Source organism: Nicotiana tabacum, chromosome 6, assembly GCF_000715075.1.
Source record: "Nicotiana tabacum cultivar K326 chromosome 6, ASM71507v2, whole genome shotgun sequence".
In the NCBI taxonomy this organism is placed as follows: Eukaryota; Viridiplantae; Streptophyta; class Magnoliopsida; order Solanales; family Solanaceae; genus Nicotiana; species Nicotiana tabacum.
In genome coordinates, this window is record NC_134085.1 from 1,171,668 (window position 1) to 1,187,815 (window position 16,148).

The 16,148-nt window shown below is 35.8% G+C and overlaps 1 protein-coding gene across 1 annotated transcript; it reads right to left on the reverse strand.

The window, feature by feature from the left end:
* Positions 1-12,968: 12,968 nt before the first annotated feature.
* Positions 12,969-15,785, reverse strand: LOC142181564 (uncharacterized). The gene is made up of 2 exons (XM_075254486.1): positions 15,627-15,785; positions 12,969-14,252 (listed from the first exon to the last, which is right to left on the reverse strand). Exons 1-2 carry the CDS (start codon positions 15,670-15,672, stop codon positions 13,105-13,107), a joined length of 1,194 nt encoding a protein of 397 aa, XP_075110587.1. The 5' UTR covers positions 15,673-15,785; the 3' UTR covers positions 12,969-13,104.
* Between the last annotated feature and the right edge of the window lie 363 nt (positions 15,786-16,148).

Genomic DNA, 16,148 nt, shown 5'->3' on the forward strand with positions numbered 1-16,148 from the left:
TTGGTGGATCTGCAGGTGCTTCCCTAGCTATTGTGCGGGCTACACCTCTGCCCCTACCATGGCCTCGACAGCGACCTCGGCCTCTAGTGGCCCCAACTGGTGGTACTGGTGGACGTCCATCCTATTCGGTAGTACGTGTCCTCACCATCTGTGAGAGAATAAAATAACAGAAGTTTAGTTACTAGAATCAACAGATTCGCATGACAGGAATTCAAGAATGTGAAGTTTTTCCTAAAGGTTCTACAGCCTCTCGAAGATAAGTACAGACGTCTCCATACTGATCCGCAAAACTCTACTAAACCTGCTCATGATTGGTGAAACCTATGTAACCTAGGCTCTGATACCAACTTATCACGATCCAAAACCCCCCGGTCATGATGACGCCTATCGCAGTACTAGGATAGCCGATTCGACATTTATAACATAAGAGATCTTCTTCTTAATTCATTTACTAATAAGATAATATCACAATTCTTTCGTCTAAACATTTCTAAACAAGCGGAAAAATATGCAAAACATCAAACACTGCCCGATCCCGGTGTCACTAGTCATGAGCCACTAAAATACAATCTGATACTGTCTACTCAATACAAGATAAGTTTGATGAATACAAATACTAAAAGATAGAAATGAGAAAGGCAGGGCCGTAGACGTCGTACAGCTACCTTGCTAACTCCGGAAATGCTCTGAAGTAAAGAATCAGCTCTCACTCGGATCCCCTAGCGCCAGGATCTGCACACAAGGTGCAGGGAGTAACGTGAGTACGCCAACTCAGTAAGTAACAATTATAAATAAAGGCTGAGTGCAGTGACGAGCATTTAAAAATCATATACATCTCATAATACAAAGACCTCACTGGGAATAACAAGATCAAATCAGTAATTAAATTCCGAACGTCTCATAAAATAAAACTCAGTTTCAATAAAAGTTGTTTAAAACATTTGTTCAACGTTTCAATAGAGGCTCATTATAAAAGAAGAGTGAAAACAGTAATTTCATAACACAAGATCCTCGGGAAAAGTATCACTCGTATATATATAGCCCCTCGGGTAAGCCTCTGACTCAACTCTCATCGATCAACATTCACACTCAGCACTCACGCTCAATACGTACCTTATAATAACCGCTGCGGCGTGCAGCCCGATCTATATATATATATATATATATATATATATATATATATATATATATATATATATAATGCTTCTCTTTGAGACTATCCCTAAATTCACTCATAATCCGGCCCTCAGCCTCACTCACTCATCAACCTCACAAGCCACTCGGGCACTTCAGTACAAACTCAGGGAACTCAGCCCAAAACAACTTTCATATATTAAAAATAGAGTGATGAACAAGATTAAACAATAAATAAGTATACGCCATGACTAAGGATAATGCTTTCCATAAAAAACAATGCGAGGATAACAATAAATTACCCCTGAGGTCCAAACAGCACGACACAAGGCCCCAGACATGACATTCAGTCCAAGTCAACAGAATCATTTCTAAAACATATAGATATTATATAGAGTTTATCAAAATATGCAACTCTATAGTTGCCACGGGACGGACCAAGTCACAATCTCTACTGGCGCACGCCTACAGGCCTGTCACCTAGCATGTGTGTCAACTCATTTATCAAAATAGTACGAAATTCCGGGGTTTCATACCCTCATGTCTAGATTTACAATCGTTACTTACCTCAAACCGGACGAAAATCTACTCCGCAATGCTCTTGCCTCTCGACTCGGCCTCAAATCGCCCCGAATCTATCCAAAATAAGAATCATATCATTAATACATGCTAAAGGAACAAAGCCCACGCGAGAATTATCAAATTAAATCAAAATTTTCGAAATTGGCCAAACCCGACCCCGGGCCCACATCTCGGAATCCGATAAAAATCACAACACTAGAATCCTTATCCCTTCACGAGTCTATACATACCAAATTTACCAAAATCCAACTTCGTTTGACCCCTCAATCATCCAATTCGAACTCTTAAGTTCCAAACCCTAATTCCCCAATTCTCACCCTTAATCCCACAAATTCCAAGCTTAATCTACTGAAAATCATCATAGAATCGAGTATTAAGTTCAAAAATCTTACCTCAATAAGTTTCCCCTTGATTCACTCTTCAAACCCCTCAAAAAAGCTCCAAAAACCGAGGTAAAATACTGAAGAATGACCAAAATTCGCGAAGGGTCCTTTATATACTTTCTACTCCAGGGGTTTCGCATATGCGGACAATACCTCGCACCTGTGGACTCGCACCTGCGGTCTCCGTTGCGAACCTACGAAAATCAATTAAAGGACCTGGACCGCATCTGCGCCCAGTCACTACACCTACGGTGCCGCAAATGCATCCAAATAACCTCATCTGGGGTTCTTCTCCTAATGGCCAAAACACGCACCTACAATCTCCTTACCGCATCTGCGTCCTTGTACCTGCGGTCCCCTATCCGCGGGTGCGGAAATGACAGAAGCATCAAAATCTGTAGCAACAACTCAAAGCCAAACATCCCGTCAACCACTCAAATCCATCCTGAGGCCTTCGGGACATCAACCAAACATACCAACAAACCTATACCAACCTTTAGAACACTCAAAACAACATCGAAATACCAAATCACCCTCGGATTCAAGCCTAAGGATTTCTAAACTTCCGAATTCCGCATTTGATGCTGAAACCTATCAAACCTCGTCCGAATGACCCGAAATTTTGCACACACGTCACAAATGACACAACGGACCTACTCCAATTTTTGGAATTCCATTCCGACCCCGATATCGAGACTTCCACTGCCGACCGAAAAACGCCAAATTTCCAATTTCGCCATTCAAGCCTAAATCTACCACGGACCTCCAAATAATATTCCGTACTCATTCATAAGTCCCAAATCACCTAACGAAGCTATCCGAACCATAAAAACCCATTCCGAGATCATTTACTCACAAGTCAGCTTCCGGTTGACTTTTCTAACTAAAGCTTCTAAATAAGAGACTAAATGTCTCATTCCATTCCACGACCACTCCGAACTCAAACCAACCAACACGATACGACGAAATATAGCTGAACAGTACATAAAAATGCCGAAATAAAGGAAATGGGACTGTAACTCATGAAACAACTGGCCGGATCAGTACTGCTCCGCTTGCCATCCCCAATTTCCGCATCTTGACAACCAATTGTTATTTTTGTGATTCTCTATTATGACAAATGACAAAGAACACACTACACCGTACACGTGGTATTTACCATCACAATCAAAACCTCAATATCTACTTAAATTTCATCACGTTTATAATTTAACAGAGTCATTTTCAGGGAATTATTCGATCACATATGCGAAAACGCTGAGGCCACGTGTCATGTTGTGAATTGCTTGGACACATTCATGAGTAGATAGTACGGAATATTTTTTTATTTTTTTATTTTTTTTTGAGTGAGTGCAACCAACAGGATTATGCAAATTTGGCGAAACATCTTTGTGCTGACTGTGTGTTGCCCGTGATTTTAAGCAATACTAGTAGTCATAAATATTAAAAATATTAATTAAATTAAATATTTTGTGATCGGGCTTGTTTAAACAAATTAAATTGTATTGTCTTAATAAATTTCAATTGTCATCTTATTTGTCAATGTGATATATCCAATAATAAAATCGCTATTAAATTAAAGGGACTTATATAGTCATTAAATAACTTTTTTTGTTCTATATTTTTTTTTATTATATTACCCAATACTTAGTATTTTTACATTGTTAATAGAAATTTTTATTAGCATATTACTTTGTTTAATATTTTTGTCTACTACTTTTTTTTGTAATATAATAGAAGATAATATTATCCAATATTTAATATAATTGCATTATTAATAAAAAAATTATTTTTATTAGCATATTACTTTGTTTAACATTTTTGTCTCCCACTTTATTTTTGTATACTAATATAATAGTAGAATATATATATATTATTACTCTTGAAATATTTTTTTATTTTAAATTTTCTGTGTGACTTGATTTGCTTTGTTTGAGAAATTCCCGATGAAATCCATCGATAAATGCTACCGACGAATCGTCTATTTGGCCGAGCTTCTAAAAGTAGGAAGAGTGGGAACTACCATGCACGTGACATGGTGTCCAATCACCAATCGATCGACTAGGTCGTCTCCCCACATATGTCATGTGAGTCGACATCAAATCCAAGGCCAACAATAATCTCATCCCAATCAAGGGGCATAATCTCGACACATTAATGTCATCCCAGTTAAGGGAAATAATCTCAATTTACTCCTACACCGACACGTGTAGTTTCAGGTGTGGGCCGTTACTACCCACCCTTCCTCGGCTCGCTAATGATACTCCTAAAAATATTTTGTTTTGCACACAAAGAAAATAGAAATACAAACACATTCATCTCGTAACTTTCATATCATATATAGCACCATTGGTACTTTCGACCACTCACCACATCATTACTTCCTTGGCTCTCTTGGCCATATATCGAGTTCTTCATTCATGGCACGTTGGCCGTATTTCATATTTCACACTTTCATTTCTTTACTTTCAAACTATAGAGTATTCCGGAAATCACAAGATTAAATTCATTAGTAATGAAGACTTTAAGCACAATGGATTTCTTTCCAAAGAATGGTGCACAATGACTGGGAATTGAAGTAGAAGTTAAAATCATAAACGAGTAATACACCATTTCTTTTGAAATACTTCTCTAAAAAGACAATGCACAGTTTCATTTCATGGGTAAATAAGAACTCAACCCACATTGGAAATACTTACAAATGAGAGCATGGTGATTGATGATTGAAACATAGATTCAAATCATATGCACTATTCATAACAACCATGGCCACATTTTTATATCTCACTCTTACTTCTTTCACTTCCAAATATCATCATGGATTATCAACAATAGGGGCATTTGGAATCAAGACTTTAAATATGTATATAAGCAATATGAGTCTTAAGCACGTTGAGTTTTCTTTCCAAATTAAGCTTAATGAACTTTCAATTTGAACACGAATTGGAGTCGTAACATTTAATGCATAAACCATACTTGAACACATTCTCAAAAGAGATCATGATAAGATAGGAGCAATTGGAACACATTTTGAGTATATACAAATTTCAACATAATGCTTATTTAGGATAATCGAATTTATTAGGAATAACTTCGGAACATGAGAATTAGGAACCTGGGCCAACCATACTTGAAACTTACGGGAACATCAGGAATTTGATTCTTACAGAGCAATTTAGCCAACCTACCTTTTTGTGCTTTTCATAGATTACTACAATGTCTCAATACTCCTAACAACCTTAATCTATAGAAACATAACCAAATTTAACTATACTTAGGAATGTGTTCTTAGATTTAGCCTATTTTGACATTTCATCAAACACCTAATATGCGAAATCAATTACAAGGTCTCGTAATAGAAATTCTCTACCCTCACCATGAATTTTCAAGCAGCCAACCATTATACAATATCCCTACAACTCCCATCAACCATCAGTAATCACATGCATGCCTAACCATTTGCTTCAGACACATCAAAATCACATTTCCTAGTCTTCACATACTCCCAAATTCAAGATTGAGAGCTTAAGGATTTCGGTCACCATCCCATAGTCCCTACCATGATAGCATCCTACTTAAACCCATTATTAAACTTTGCATAAAATTTAGGGATGAAGTCTTACCTTGTAATTATAAGGCCTTGTGAGTTTCCCTCTTTAATTCCTAAGGTTTGTGCAAGAATTCGAGAGTACAATTTGATAGAGCTTCTTGCTCTCTCTCTAAACTGATACCCTCACTCTAAAGAATCAAGTTATATCTTATAAAATGAACCCCTAAAGCCTTATATCAAAATAGGGCCAGATAAGAAATTTTTTAAAAATAACCCCGATGTCAATTCTGTGGTGCAATTCTGTGGTAGTAAAACAGATATATGGCTAGCAGAATGGCCATAAATGGTATGTCAATTTCGCGATAGCAGAATGGTTATGCGGCCAACAAAATAGCCACAAAATGGTTTTCAAATTCTAAGTTGGATCTGGTCAATTTCTCGATGCAATTTTGCGGCAGCATAATGGTTATGCGGCCAGCTGAATGGCCACAAAATGATTTTCAAATTTGAGTTGCTTCTGATTCATTCCATGATTATTCCGTGGTCAGCAAAATAGATCCGCTATAGCATAATGGACCATAGAATTGTCGTTTTCTACAAATTTCTCTACCAACTTCACGATGCATTGCACAATCCAAAAATCTGTGTTGTGACATATTAACTTACCTTTGCACCATAGAAACATAAAATTCTTGGTGAACTTTTACGGGGCTTTATAAAAATCCGGATAATTTTCATCATTTACATGGATCCTATGCATGTAACTCGGAGGGAAACCTATAGAAATAAGTAAAAAGAAAAATAGATACCATTTACCAATAATTAGTCATTAAGTTATGTTATAAAAATTAGCAGAAAAAATTCAATGACATACAATATTGGAAAAAACCTGGACAAAAGTAAAGTTGTACCATGATGCCAAATATAGCATCTTCCACGACCTTTATGAGCAACAACATAAGCATTGTTCACTATGTGAAACATGCATCTTACATGTATATCATACACAAATATATATGAATATATAGGGGATATATGGGATACACATTTGCTATATATTGGATACACAAATGATGCACAAGAGATATATAGGGCATATATATTTCATTTTCTACTTCAAATTTTTAATTACCCACCTCAAATGTCCACCAAATCGCCCCAAAATTAAGATTCAAAATTCGTAATTTATACTAAATCTATTTCAAATTTCCAACAATACCCACTTGAGTTCGTCCAAAAATACATATATTTACCCATTGTTATCTCATATTCTAGTACTTTTAATCATCTTTTGAGTATTAATTACATCACTTTGTGCTTAATATTATATTTTAACTGTGTAGAAAAAAGCAGTATGAAGATGAAGATATTTGGAACAAAATTGAACAAAACGCAGAAGAAAAAGAAAGAAAGAAAAAAAGAATTAAAAAAAATGGGGATACCCTTTGGATTTTGTCCCCCCAAATGCAAGACAAGGAAACAAAGGAAATATATGTAAAGCAAAGAATTAAGCAAGGCAAAAAAACGTACCAAAAGAATGGGAGACAACAAAGCTCACTGGATCTAACGCCAGGGCCAGCACGAGGCGCTGTCATGGACGCTGGCGAGGACTTTTCCTATTTCGTCCGGGACAAGATTATTTCTGTCCTATACGGCCCCAACTCGTATAAAAAGGGCCTTAAACTTAATTTGGAGGATATCTGACAGACTTTGAAGGAGAATTCACGTGGGGAACACACACCACGCTTAGAGGAGGCTTCGAACTAGGTTTACTTCTCTTCTTTTCCTTTACTTCATAGTTTATTAATTCTAGAGTTGTTGGTTGCTACATGAATGTTGTGTTTTGAAACTTGAATGCTCTTATTATTTTATCATATTGGTTTATTTATTCAATCTTGCGCTTAATTATTTGATTGTTTGATCACCAATTGAATACTATCTATGAATCTAGAATTAAACTCGGGAAAGGGAATTTTAGATTGCTTATAAGTTGAATAGAGCAAGATATAGCGGTTAGGATAGAGAAATACCAAATCGCCTTACTTGGTTACCATACAGGAATTATAAATGCGTTCTTGTTAATCCTAATTCCATAGGAATATAGGCGTTAGGTTAGCTTGAATTGGCGAGTAATACTTCAGGAAAAGGCTACGCCCAATATTAACCCTGTCAATCAATAAACCAGATAAATTAATTAGACGATTTAAGTGGAAAACTCAACGGGATTGTTAGCTAACCCATAACTCTGGAATATTTTCTCCCCTTGATTTCCTCTCTAATCTCGCCAAATTATTTTCTTTAATCTCTTATTTTGTTACTCTAGATTAGTTTAGTTAAATATTCATACTTTAGCAAATCGATTGAATAAATTAATTGTTTGGGTTTAATTTAGTTGATAGTTAATTACAAGTCCCTGTGGGTATGATATCTGGACTTATAATCCTATATTACTTGTCGACCATGTATACTTGCGTGTGCATTTGGGAGCAACAAGTTTTTGGCATCGTTGCCGGGGGCTTAAAAATGAACTATTCTACTAGATTAGATTTTTACTTTTTGTCTATTAAGTTTAAATTTTAGCTTAGTTTAATATTTTATTATCTTTGTTTACATGGCATCTTGGAATGAGAATTGGTCGAGTATTAGTTATTTTTATTTTGGTGATCTATGTCCATATTGTGGAGGACCACACTTGTGGCAAAATTGTAAATCTCAATCTTATGTGTGAAATTTTTGTAATGTGTGTGGTTGTCAAGGTGGCCATTAGGATGGTTTTCCTAATTCTTATTATCCTTCTCAGAGCTCTTAATGTTTCTAATAACGTTTATGAGTTTGATAGGATCAAGGAAGTGGAGGATATGAAAAGCGTGGCTCGTATTATGGACATGATGAGGCAAGTAGCCGAGCAACATGACATGATGATAAGGAAAGTAGCTGAGCAACAAGATGAAAATCAAAAGGCTATACAAAAAATTAGTGCACCAATCATGAGAATGAAAGCAGAGGCAGAAGAAGTGGCTAAAGAGAGAAAGTTCCCACAAGAAGATAATTTAGAAGAAGTAGATATAGTGAGCCAATCTTGGCTAGAGGAACAAGCTCAACTGATAAAATCTCATGAGTTTCTTCGTGATGGTCTTTCAAATATGACAGAACAACTATTATAGGGAAGAACTGAGCTCAAGCAAGAAATAGACTAATTTGGCTCAGATATCCATGACCTTTAGGCTAAATTGAATAAAAAGGTTGAGGCGCCTGATGCCCTACAACCAATTTTTGTGGATACTGGCCAGCTTGTGAAGCGGAAAGAGGAATTCCAACCATTTGATCAAAATATTGTTAATGATGCCAAGGTTAAGGAAGTGTGCAAAAATGAGGATGTTAAAAGTAAAGGAGTTTTAGAGTTGGAGCGTATTGGACCTCATTCTGACCATCTTTCAACATTGTGTTTGGTTGGTGACATGAGAATTGATCCACCCGGGCATATGGAGGAGTCAATGAATGAGGAACAAAATACATATATTCTGAAATTTGCGATGTCAAGGAGACAAAACGACATCCGTCACTTAAAGGCCAAGATGTGCAAGATGCGACATTGTTTACTTGGTTATTTTGTATTTACACCACCGCCCTAGGAACGTGATAGAAAATTTAATATAAATTTGGGGGGCGCAATTTATATCCTCAAAGTGGAAGAAAAAGTGGTGAAAGTGATAGCTTCGTACCACGACTATAAATAAGGCACTTGTTGGGAGGCAACCCAATTCATTATTTCTTTTTATTTTGTTTTATTTTATTAATTGTGTATTTTTTTGTAGTGTTATTTTTGTATTTTGTAGGAGTAGGAACATGGAGTCAAAGCCAGTAGGCGTGTGCAAAAGCGAGCAGGTGGCTGAAACTAAGTGTGAGGTACCCGCACAAGGGATTATATCTGGGAGAAGTCTGAGCATCCTGTGAGCTGCTAATGCTTTAGCCTTTAGTCTACCAGGGATCTCTTTTACCCTCTTGTTATTTTTAGTGTGCATTGAGGATATTGCACAATTTTAAGTGTGGGGTGAAGAGATTGTCTGGATAATTTTTTGTGTTATCTTAGCTTAGTTGTAGTACCCGTTCCTAGTGTAGTATTTTTATTAAAAATAAAATAGAAAAAAACAAAAAAAAAACAAAAAAAAAGAAAAAAATTCAGAAAATTAGGACTTTTCCTGATGATGGATTTTGTGGACAGCTTTCTTGAGGGATTAAGGTCCAATTTAAAAAATACCAAAAAGATTTTTCTTTTCTTTTCTAGTTAGTGTTAGGTAGGTAATAATCCCCCTTGATTTTTCTTTTTGCATCGGTTCTTTTTCAGGGGATGTAACTTGAACCGGGTAAACTTTTTATTTTTAGGATTATATTTTTTTAGGAGTAATAAAAGAGAGAGAGAAGAAAAACCTTTTATGACTTGTTTGATACTAGCATATTTAGGCCTGAACTTGAGTAGTACTTTCCTTTAAAAGCTTGAATAATGAATAAAATAGTAGACTTTCTGACACCTAAGCTCAGGGTCGTGACTCTCTATATAACTTATTTTTATTTTGTTGTTTGCAATGATCATGCCTGTCTTAGAGTAGAAATTGATCCATCTTGATTGATACTTGTGCCATGTGGGTTGATGATTTCTTAAAATATATTCCATGTTTTGCATCTTAGTCTAGAACTTGCCCTGCATGTTATTGAATCAAAATAAAAGTGTAGCTCTGTTTAGAAGATGATAATAGGCTTTCTTTGATATGTCATGTGAATTTTAGCCTTTTGATATATTGTACCACTAGATAGCCCTTTGAGTTTATAGCTGTTTATTAGCAGTCCTATTTTTGCCTTGATTCTTTTGTTGAATCCCTAGTTTTTGCACCATGCTTCCTGGAGCATTATTACTTAAACTGTAATATTAATTGATAAATTTGGAGAAAGGGATGATTAAATAAAAAATGATGGACAACGATAGTTGCAAAGTAATGAAAAGGCCCTCTTGAAAATAATGTGATATGAAAAAAAAAATGGACAAACAAAAAAAATGCTTTGAGAAAAAAAATAAATAGCCTTGATATGAGGGAAATACTTTTGAAATAATTGATGAAGAGACGGCTGAAAAATAAAGTTAAGAGCTGAAAATAATGGGTGAAGAAATCTAAAAATGCAAAGTGCTTAGGGAAGTGTAAGTCACTATTATATAATTCTCCTACCCGTCCCCTAGACAATATTACAACCCGTTAAAATAATATTTGATTCTATTCGAGTATGCTTAATTAATAGAGATGTACGTAATGGGCAAGCCTATGGTTCTTTGTGCATACATGTGAATTCGTTTGTGAGTGTGAAAGTTGTTCTTTGATGCTAAGTCCTTAAATTATATTCATTCTTTGGTTTTAGTGTATGAACTATTTATTCTTGTGAGAGCACTTGTTTCATGATAGATAGGTGATGTTATTAGCTTCTTTGACAGAGTAGGTGAGCTAGCTTGAATTTGGTAAATTAGAGTCCGACTGTGAGGTTAGGAGGTTAGAAGTTTGTTGTTTGTTCGTGACTTGTATATCTTGCACGATGATGAGGAAGTGTATATCTGATGCTTTGAGTTTCTATAGGGCCTAATTGTTAGTATCAAACGAAGTGGTGGTGTTTCTAGGCTTAATTCATTGAGAGTTGTTTTAATGCTTACTCGAGGACGAGTAAGAGTCTAAGTGTGGGGTGTTGATGTTCGGCCAAAAATGCATATATTTACCCATTATTATCTCATATTCTAGTACTTTTAATCATTTTTTAAGTATTAATTATATCACTTTGTGCTTAATATTATATTTTAGCTGTGTAAGAATAAAGCAGTGTGAAGATAAAAAATTTGGATTAAAATTGAATAAAATGCGAAAGAAAAAAAATATAAAAAAAGGGGACACCCTTTGGATTTTGTCCCCCAAATGCAAGACAAAGAAACAAAGGAAATATATGCAAAGCAAAGAATTAAACAAGGCAAACAAAAGTACCTAAAGGATTGGAGACGGCAAAGCTCACTGGATCTAACTCCAGGACCAGCGTGAGGCGCTGTCCTGGCCGCTTGAGGCGAGGACTTTTCTTATTTCGTCGGGACAAGATTATTTCGGTCCTATACGGCCCCAACTCGTATAAAAGGGGCCCTAAACTTAATTTGGAGAATATCTAACATACTTTGAAGGAGAATTTACGTGGGGGAACATACACCAATGCTTGGAGAAGGCTTCTAACTAGTTTTTCTTCTCTTCTCTTCCTTTAATTCATAGTTTATTTGTTCTAGAATTGTTGGGTGCAACATGAACGCTGTGTTTTGAAACTTGAATTGCTCTTATTATTTTATCATGTTGGTTTATTTATTCTATCTTACGCTTAATTATTTGATTGTTGATCACCAATTGATACTATCCGCAAATCTAGGATTGAAAGGGAATATTAGATTGCATATAAGATTGAATAGAGCAAGATATTGAACTCGAGTATCGGGAACGAATTTGCGATTAGGATAAGGATATACCTAATCACCATGCTTGATTACTATACGGGAATTATAAATGTGTTCTTGTTAATCCTAATTCCATAGGAATATAGGCATTAGGTTAGCTTGAATAGGTGAGTAGTACTTCGGGAGAAAGCTACGCGCAATATTAACCCTATCAATCAATAAACCAGATAAATTAATTGGACGATTTAAGTGGAAACCTCAACGGAATTGTTAGCTAACCCATAGCTCTGGAATATTTTCTCCCCTTGATTTTGTCTCTAATCTCGCCAAATTATTTTCTTTAATCTCTTATTTTTTTACTCTAGATTAGTTTAGTTAAATATTCATACTTTAGCAAATCGCTTGAATAGATGAATTGTTTGGGTTTAATTTAGTTGATTGTTAATCACAGGTCCCTGTAGGTACGATATCTGGACTTATAATCATATATTACTTGTCAACCACATATACTTGTGTGTGCTTTTGGGAGCAACACCACTCGAACAAATTTCAAATTCCGAAAACAAAATACTCCCTCTAATGCACAAGAAAATAAAGTACCATGGCAGTGATGGCACTATATGGAAAGACAGGGATGCAATGCATGGCAATCTCTCTAGCAAACAAAGTTTCTAAAATTGAAAAAAAAATGTGAATTTTGATCTTTTGCAGAAGCCTAATTAGACTTAACGTTTCACACTGATTGAGCTAAAGAAGACTAATTAGATTTAACTGTAGCTGCTAGAGAAGTTAATAATCAACTAAAAACAAAAGTGCACATTGTAAATGAAAGAAATGCAACAAAAGCATCACTAACTAAAACAAACTAGTGCTCCATTTCTTATTAAACAGGCAGTGGAAAAGCTCCACTGCCATATTACAGATTACAGGCAAGACAGAGCATATTGTCATGCCTTTGTTTCATACATAGACTACATATTATTCGTTAGGACTTAGGAAACAGCAACCTTAGACTTCTGGAGATCATTCTCAACTTCACGAACATATTCATCCACTTTGCTGGCATATTCAGATTCTCCTTCACAAATAAAAGTTCCATCATCACTAAAGTACTTACAGCCCTTTTTACCTGCGCAACAATTGGTGCATATCCGATCATTCTTCTTTTCTTCTGAAAGTGGGCAAATCCCATAGGCAATTCTTCCATCACAATTCCGAGGACAGGCTTTTGGATTTCTAGGATCAGACTCTCCTTCACAAACAAAAGTTCCATCATCACTAAAGTACTTACAACCCTTTTTGCCTGCACAACAGTTAGTACATATCCGATCATTCTTCTTTTCTTCTGAAAGTGGGCAAATCCCATAGGCAATTCTTGGATCGCAATTCAGAGTACAAGCCTTTGGATTTCTAGGATCAGACTCTCCTTCACAAACAAAAGTTCCATCATCACTAAAGTATTTACAGCCCTTTTTGCCTGCGCAACAGTTGGTGCATATCCGATCATTCTTCTTTTCTTCTGAAAGTGGGCAAATCCCATAGGCAATTCTTGGATCGCAATTCAGAGTACAAGCCTTTGGATTTCTAGGATCAGACTCTCCTTCACAAACAAAAGTTCCATCATTACTAAAGTACTTACAGCCCTTTTTGCCTGCGCAACAGTTGGTGCATATCCGATCATTCTTCTTTTCTTCTGAAAGTGGGCAAATCCCATAGGCAATTCTTGGATCGCAATTCCGAGGACAAGCCTTTGGATTTCTAGGATCAGACTCTCCTTCACAAACAAAAGTTTCATCATCACTAAAGTACTTACAACCCTTCGTGCCTGCGCAACAGTTGGTGCATATCCGATCATTCTTTTTTTCTTCTGAAAGTGGGCAAATCCCATAGGCAATTCTTGGATCGCAATTCCGAGGACAAGCCTTCGGATTTCTAGGATCAGACTCTCCTTCACAAACAAAAGTTCCATCATCACTAAAGTACTTACATCCCTTCGTGCCTGCGCAACAGTTGGTGCATATCCGATCATTCTTCTTTTCTTCTGAACGCGGGCAAACTCCATAGGCAATTCTTGGATCACAATTTAAGGGACAAGCCTTGGCATCTGCATGTTCCACATTGCTTACAAGCAGAGACATTCCTATAACATAGCCACATTAATTACCTTATGAGTGTTGAACAATGGATTCAAGTAATTGGTTAAGAGAGAAACTTAAAGAAAGGGAAATACATAAAATCCTCCTTAAATTACGTAGAAGTCTTATTATCCTCGTGAACTCGTTTGAAGTGATATTATTACCTCCATATAACGCCCAGACAGTGGCAAATTCAGATGGGAGAAATTCAAAAATAGTTAGATTTACAGGTGGTCATTCAAAAATAATCATAATTTCAAAAGTAATCGAAATTTAGTCATTTTTCATGTAAAGATAAATATGAACGGAAACACTGTTCAAAATCAAAAAATAAGTCCAGTATAATATACTGGAATTCAAGTATAATATAGTGAAACTCCAGTATATTCTAGCACAAGTATACTGGAATTCCAGTATAATATACTAGAGATCCAGTATAATTACCGGTCCAGCATAATATACTGGAGATTGAAGCAGTATATTACACTGAAACTTTTAACGTATTGGAGTTCCAACATAATATGTTGGAAGTTCATACTACAGGTGCACCGATCTCCAGTATATTATATTGGAACTTTCTGTATTGCAGCAAAATAATGACTATTTATCAATGACTATTTATCAATGACTTTGTAAACGCTGACTATTTTTGAATGACCAGTCCGAAAACTGGCTAGCCCGTACTATTTTTACAATTTAGATGAACATTTGTGGGTGCTTGTGCACCCATTACTTTTGACTAAATATAGTAAATTTGCTTAGATAATTATAAAAATATTTAAATAAATATTAAGTGACCCATAATTAAACTCCTTTTTCCTCTCCTTTCGGATTTTTTACACGCGAGCACTTAACGAGAGTGATGAGAAAATATGTTTGAAATTTTATCTTTTTCATTAATTCTTTTGTTTAATTTTTTCGCTTCTTAAAGTCTTTTTCTTTCATTTTTCTTTATAATCATTTATTTTCTCCATCCTTATTCATATACCTCCCACAGTGCACACACAGAACATATCCTCAGGGGCATAAACACACAAAGTCACCAACGCTCAATTAGTCTCCAGCGAAAGAGGTGAAGGAGAAACCAAAAAGTAAAAGAAAAAAGAATAAAATAAGGTTAAAAATCAACAACAAAAAAAAGAAAAATTAAAGATCAAAAGTTTTTTTTAATGAAAATGACATGTGGCACAACAAAATTGGTGCATGACGATTACCATCTTTCTTAAAACTAGGTTAGCCAAGAAAGAAAATAGTAATATCACTTTAATCGACTTCAGGGTAATAGGACTCTCGCAAAGGTTAGTAACAAACTAAAGTAGACAAATTCGAGGGGATTTTATGTATTTTCCCTTAAAGAAAGCTGAAAAGAAGAGCCTTACCAAGTAAGAGGAGGAGAGCAAGGAAACTAACTCTGTGAACAGCCATACTTACTATCTCCTTAGTTAACTGGTTTTCTTTTTGAGCATGGAGAGTGTTATCTTATGCATCTATTTATAGCAGTTTAGCCATCTAATAAAACAACACATGAGAATGACTTGACATCGAGACATCGAAGACGACTTTGTTTCATTTGCAATGTTGTAAATACACGTGGATTTCATTTCCTGGTACCCATGAAAAACAGTCCTTTGAGTATTTTTAAAAAACTAGTATAAGTTATTTGATGCAAATAATAACCAAAACAATATGTAGTCAGTTTTAGATCAATTTCAAAAACTACTATTGTGTTGTTTCGGTTTTGTATACGGTCAAAATCAGGGAAGATCAATTTGAGGCTTTTGTGGCAGTTCAAGCTCGGCCTCGATGGGATCAAAGCACGGACCAAGGCCCGTCCCCAAAGTACTCGCCTCGGCAGGGTACGTCGAAGACTCACCATGGTGTACCTCGAGGCAATATGAAAA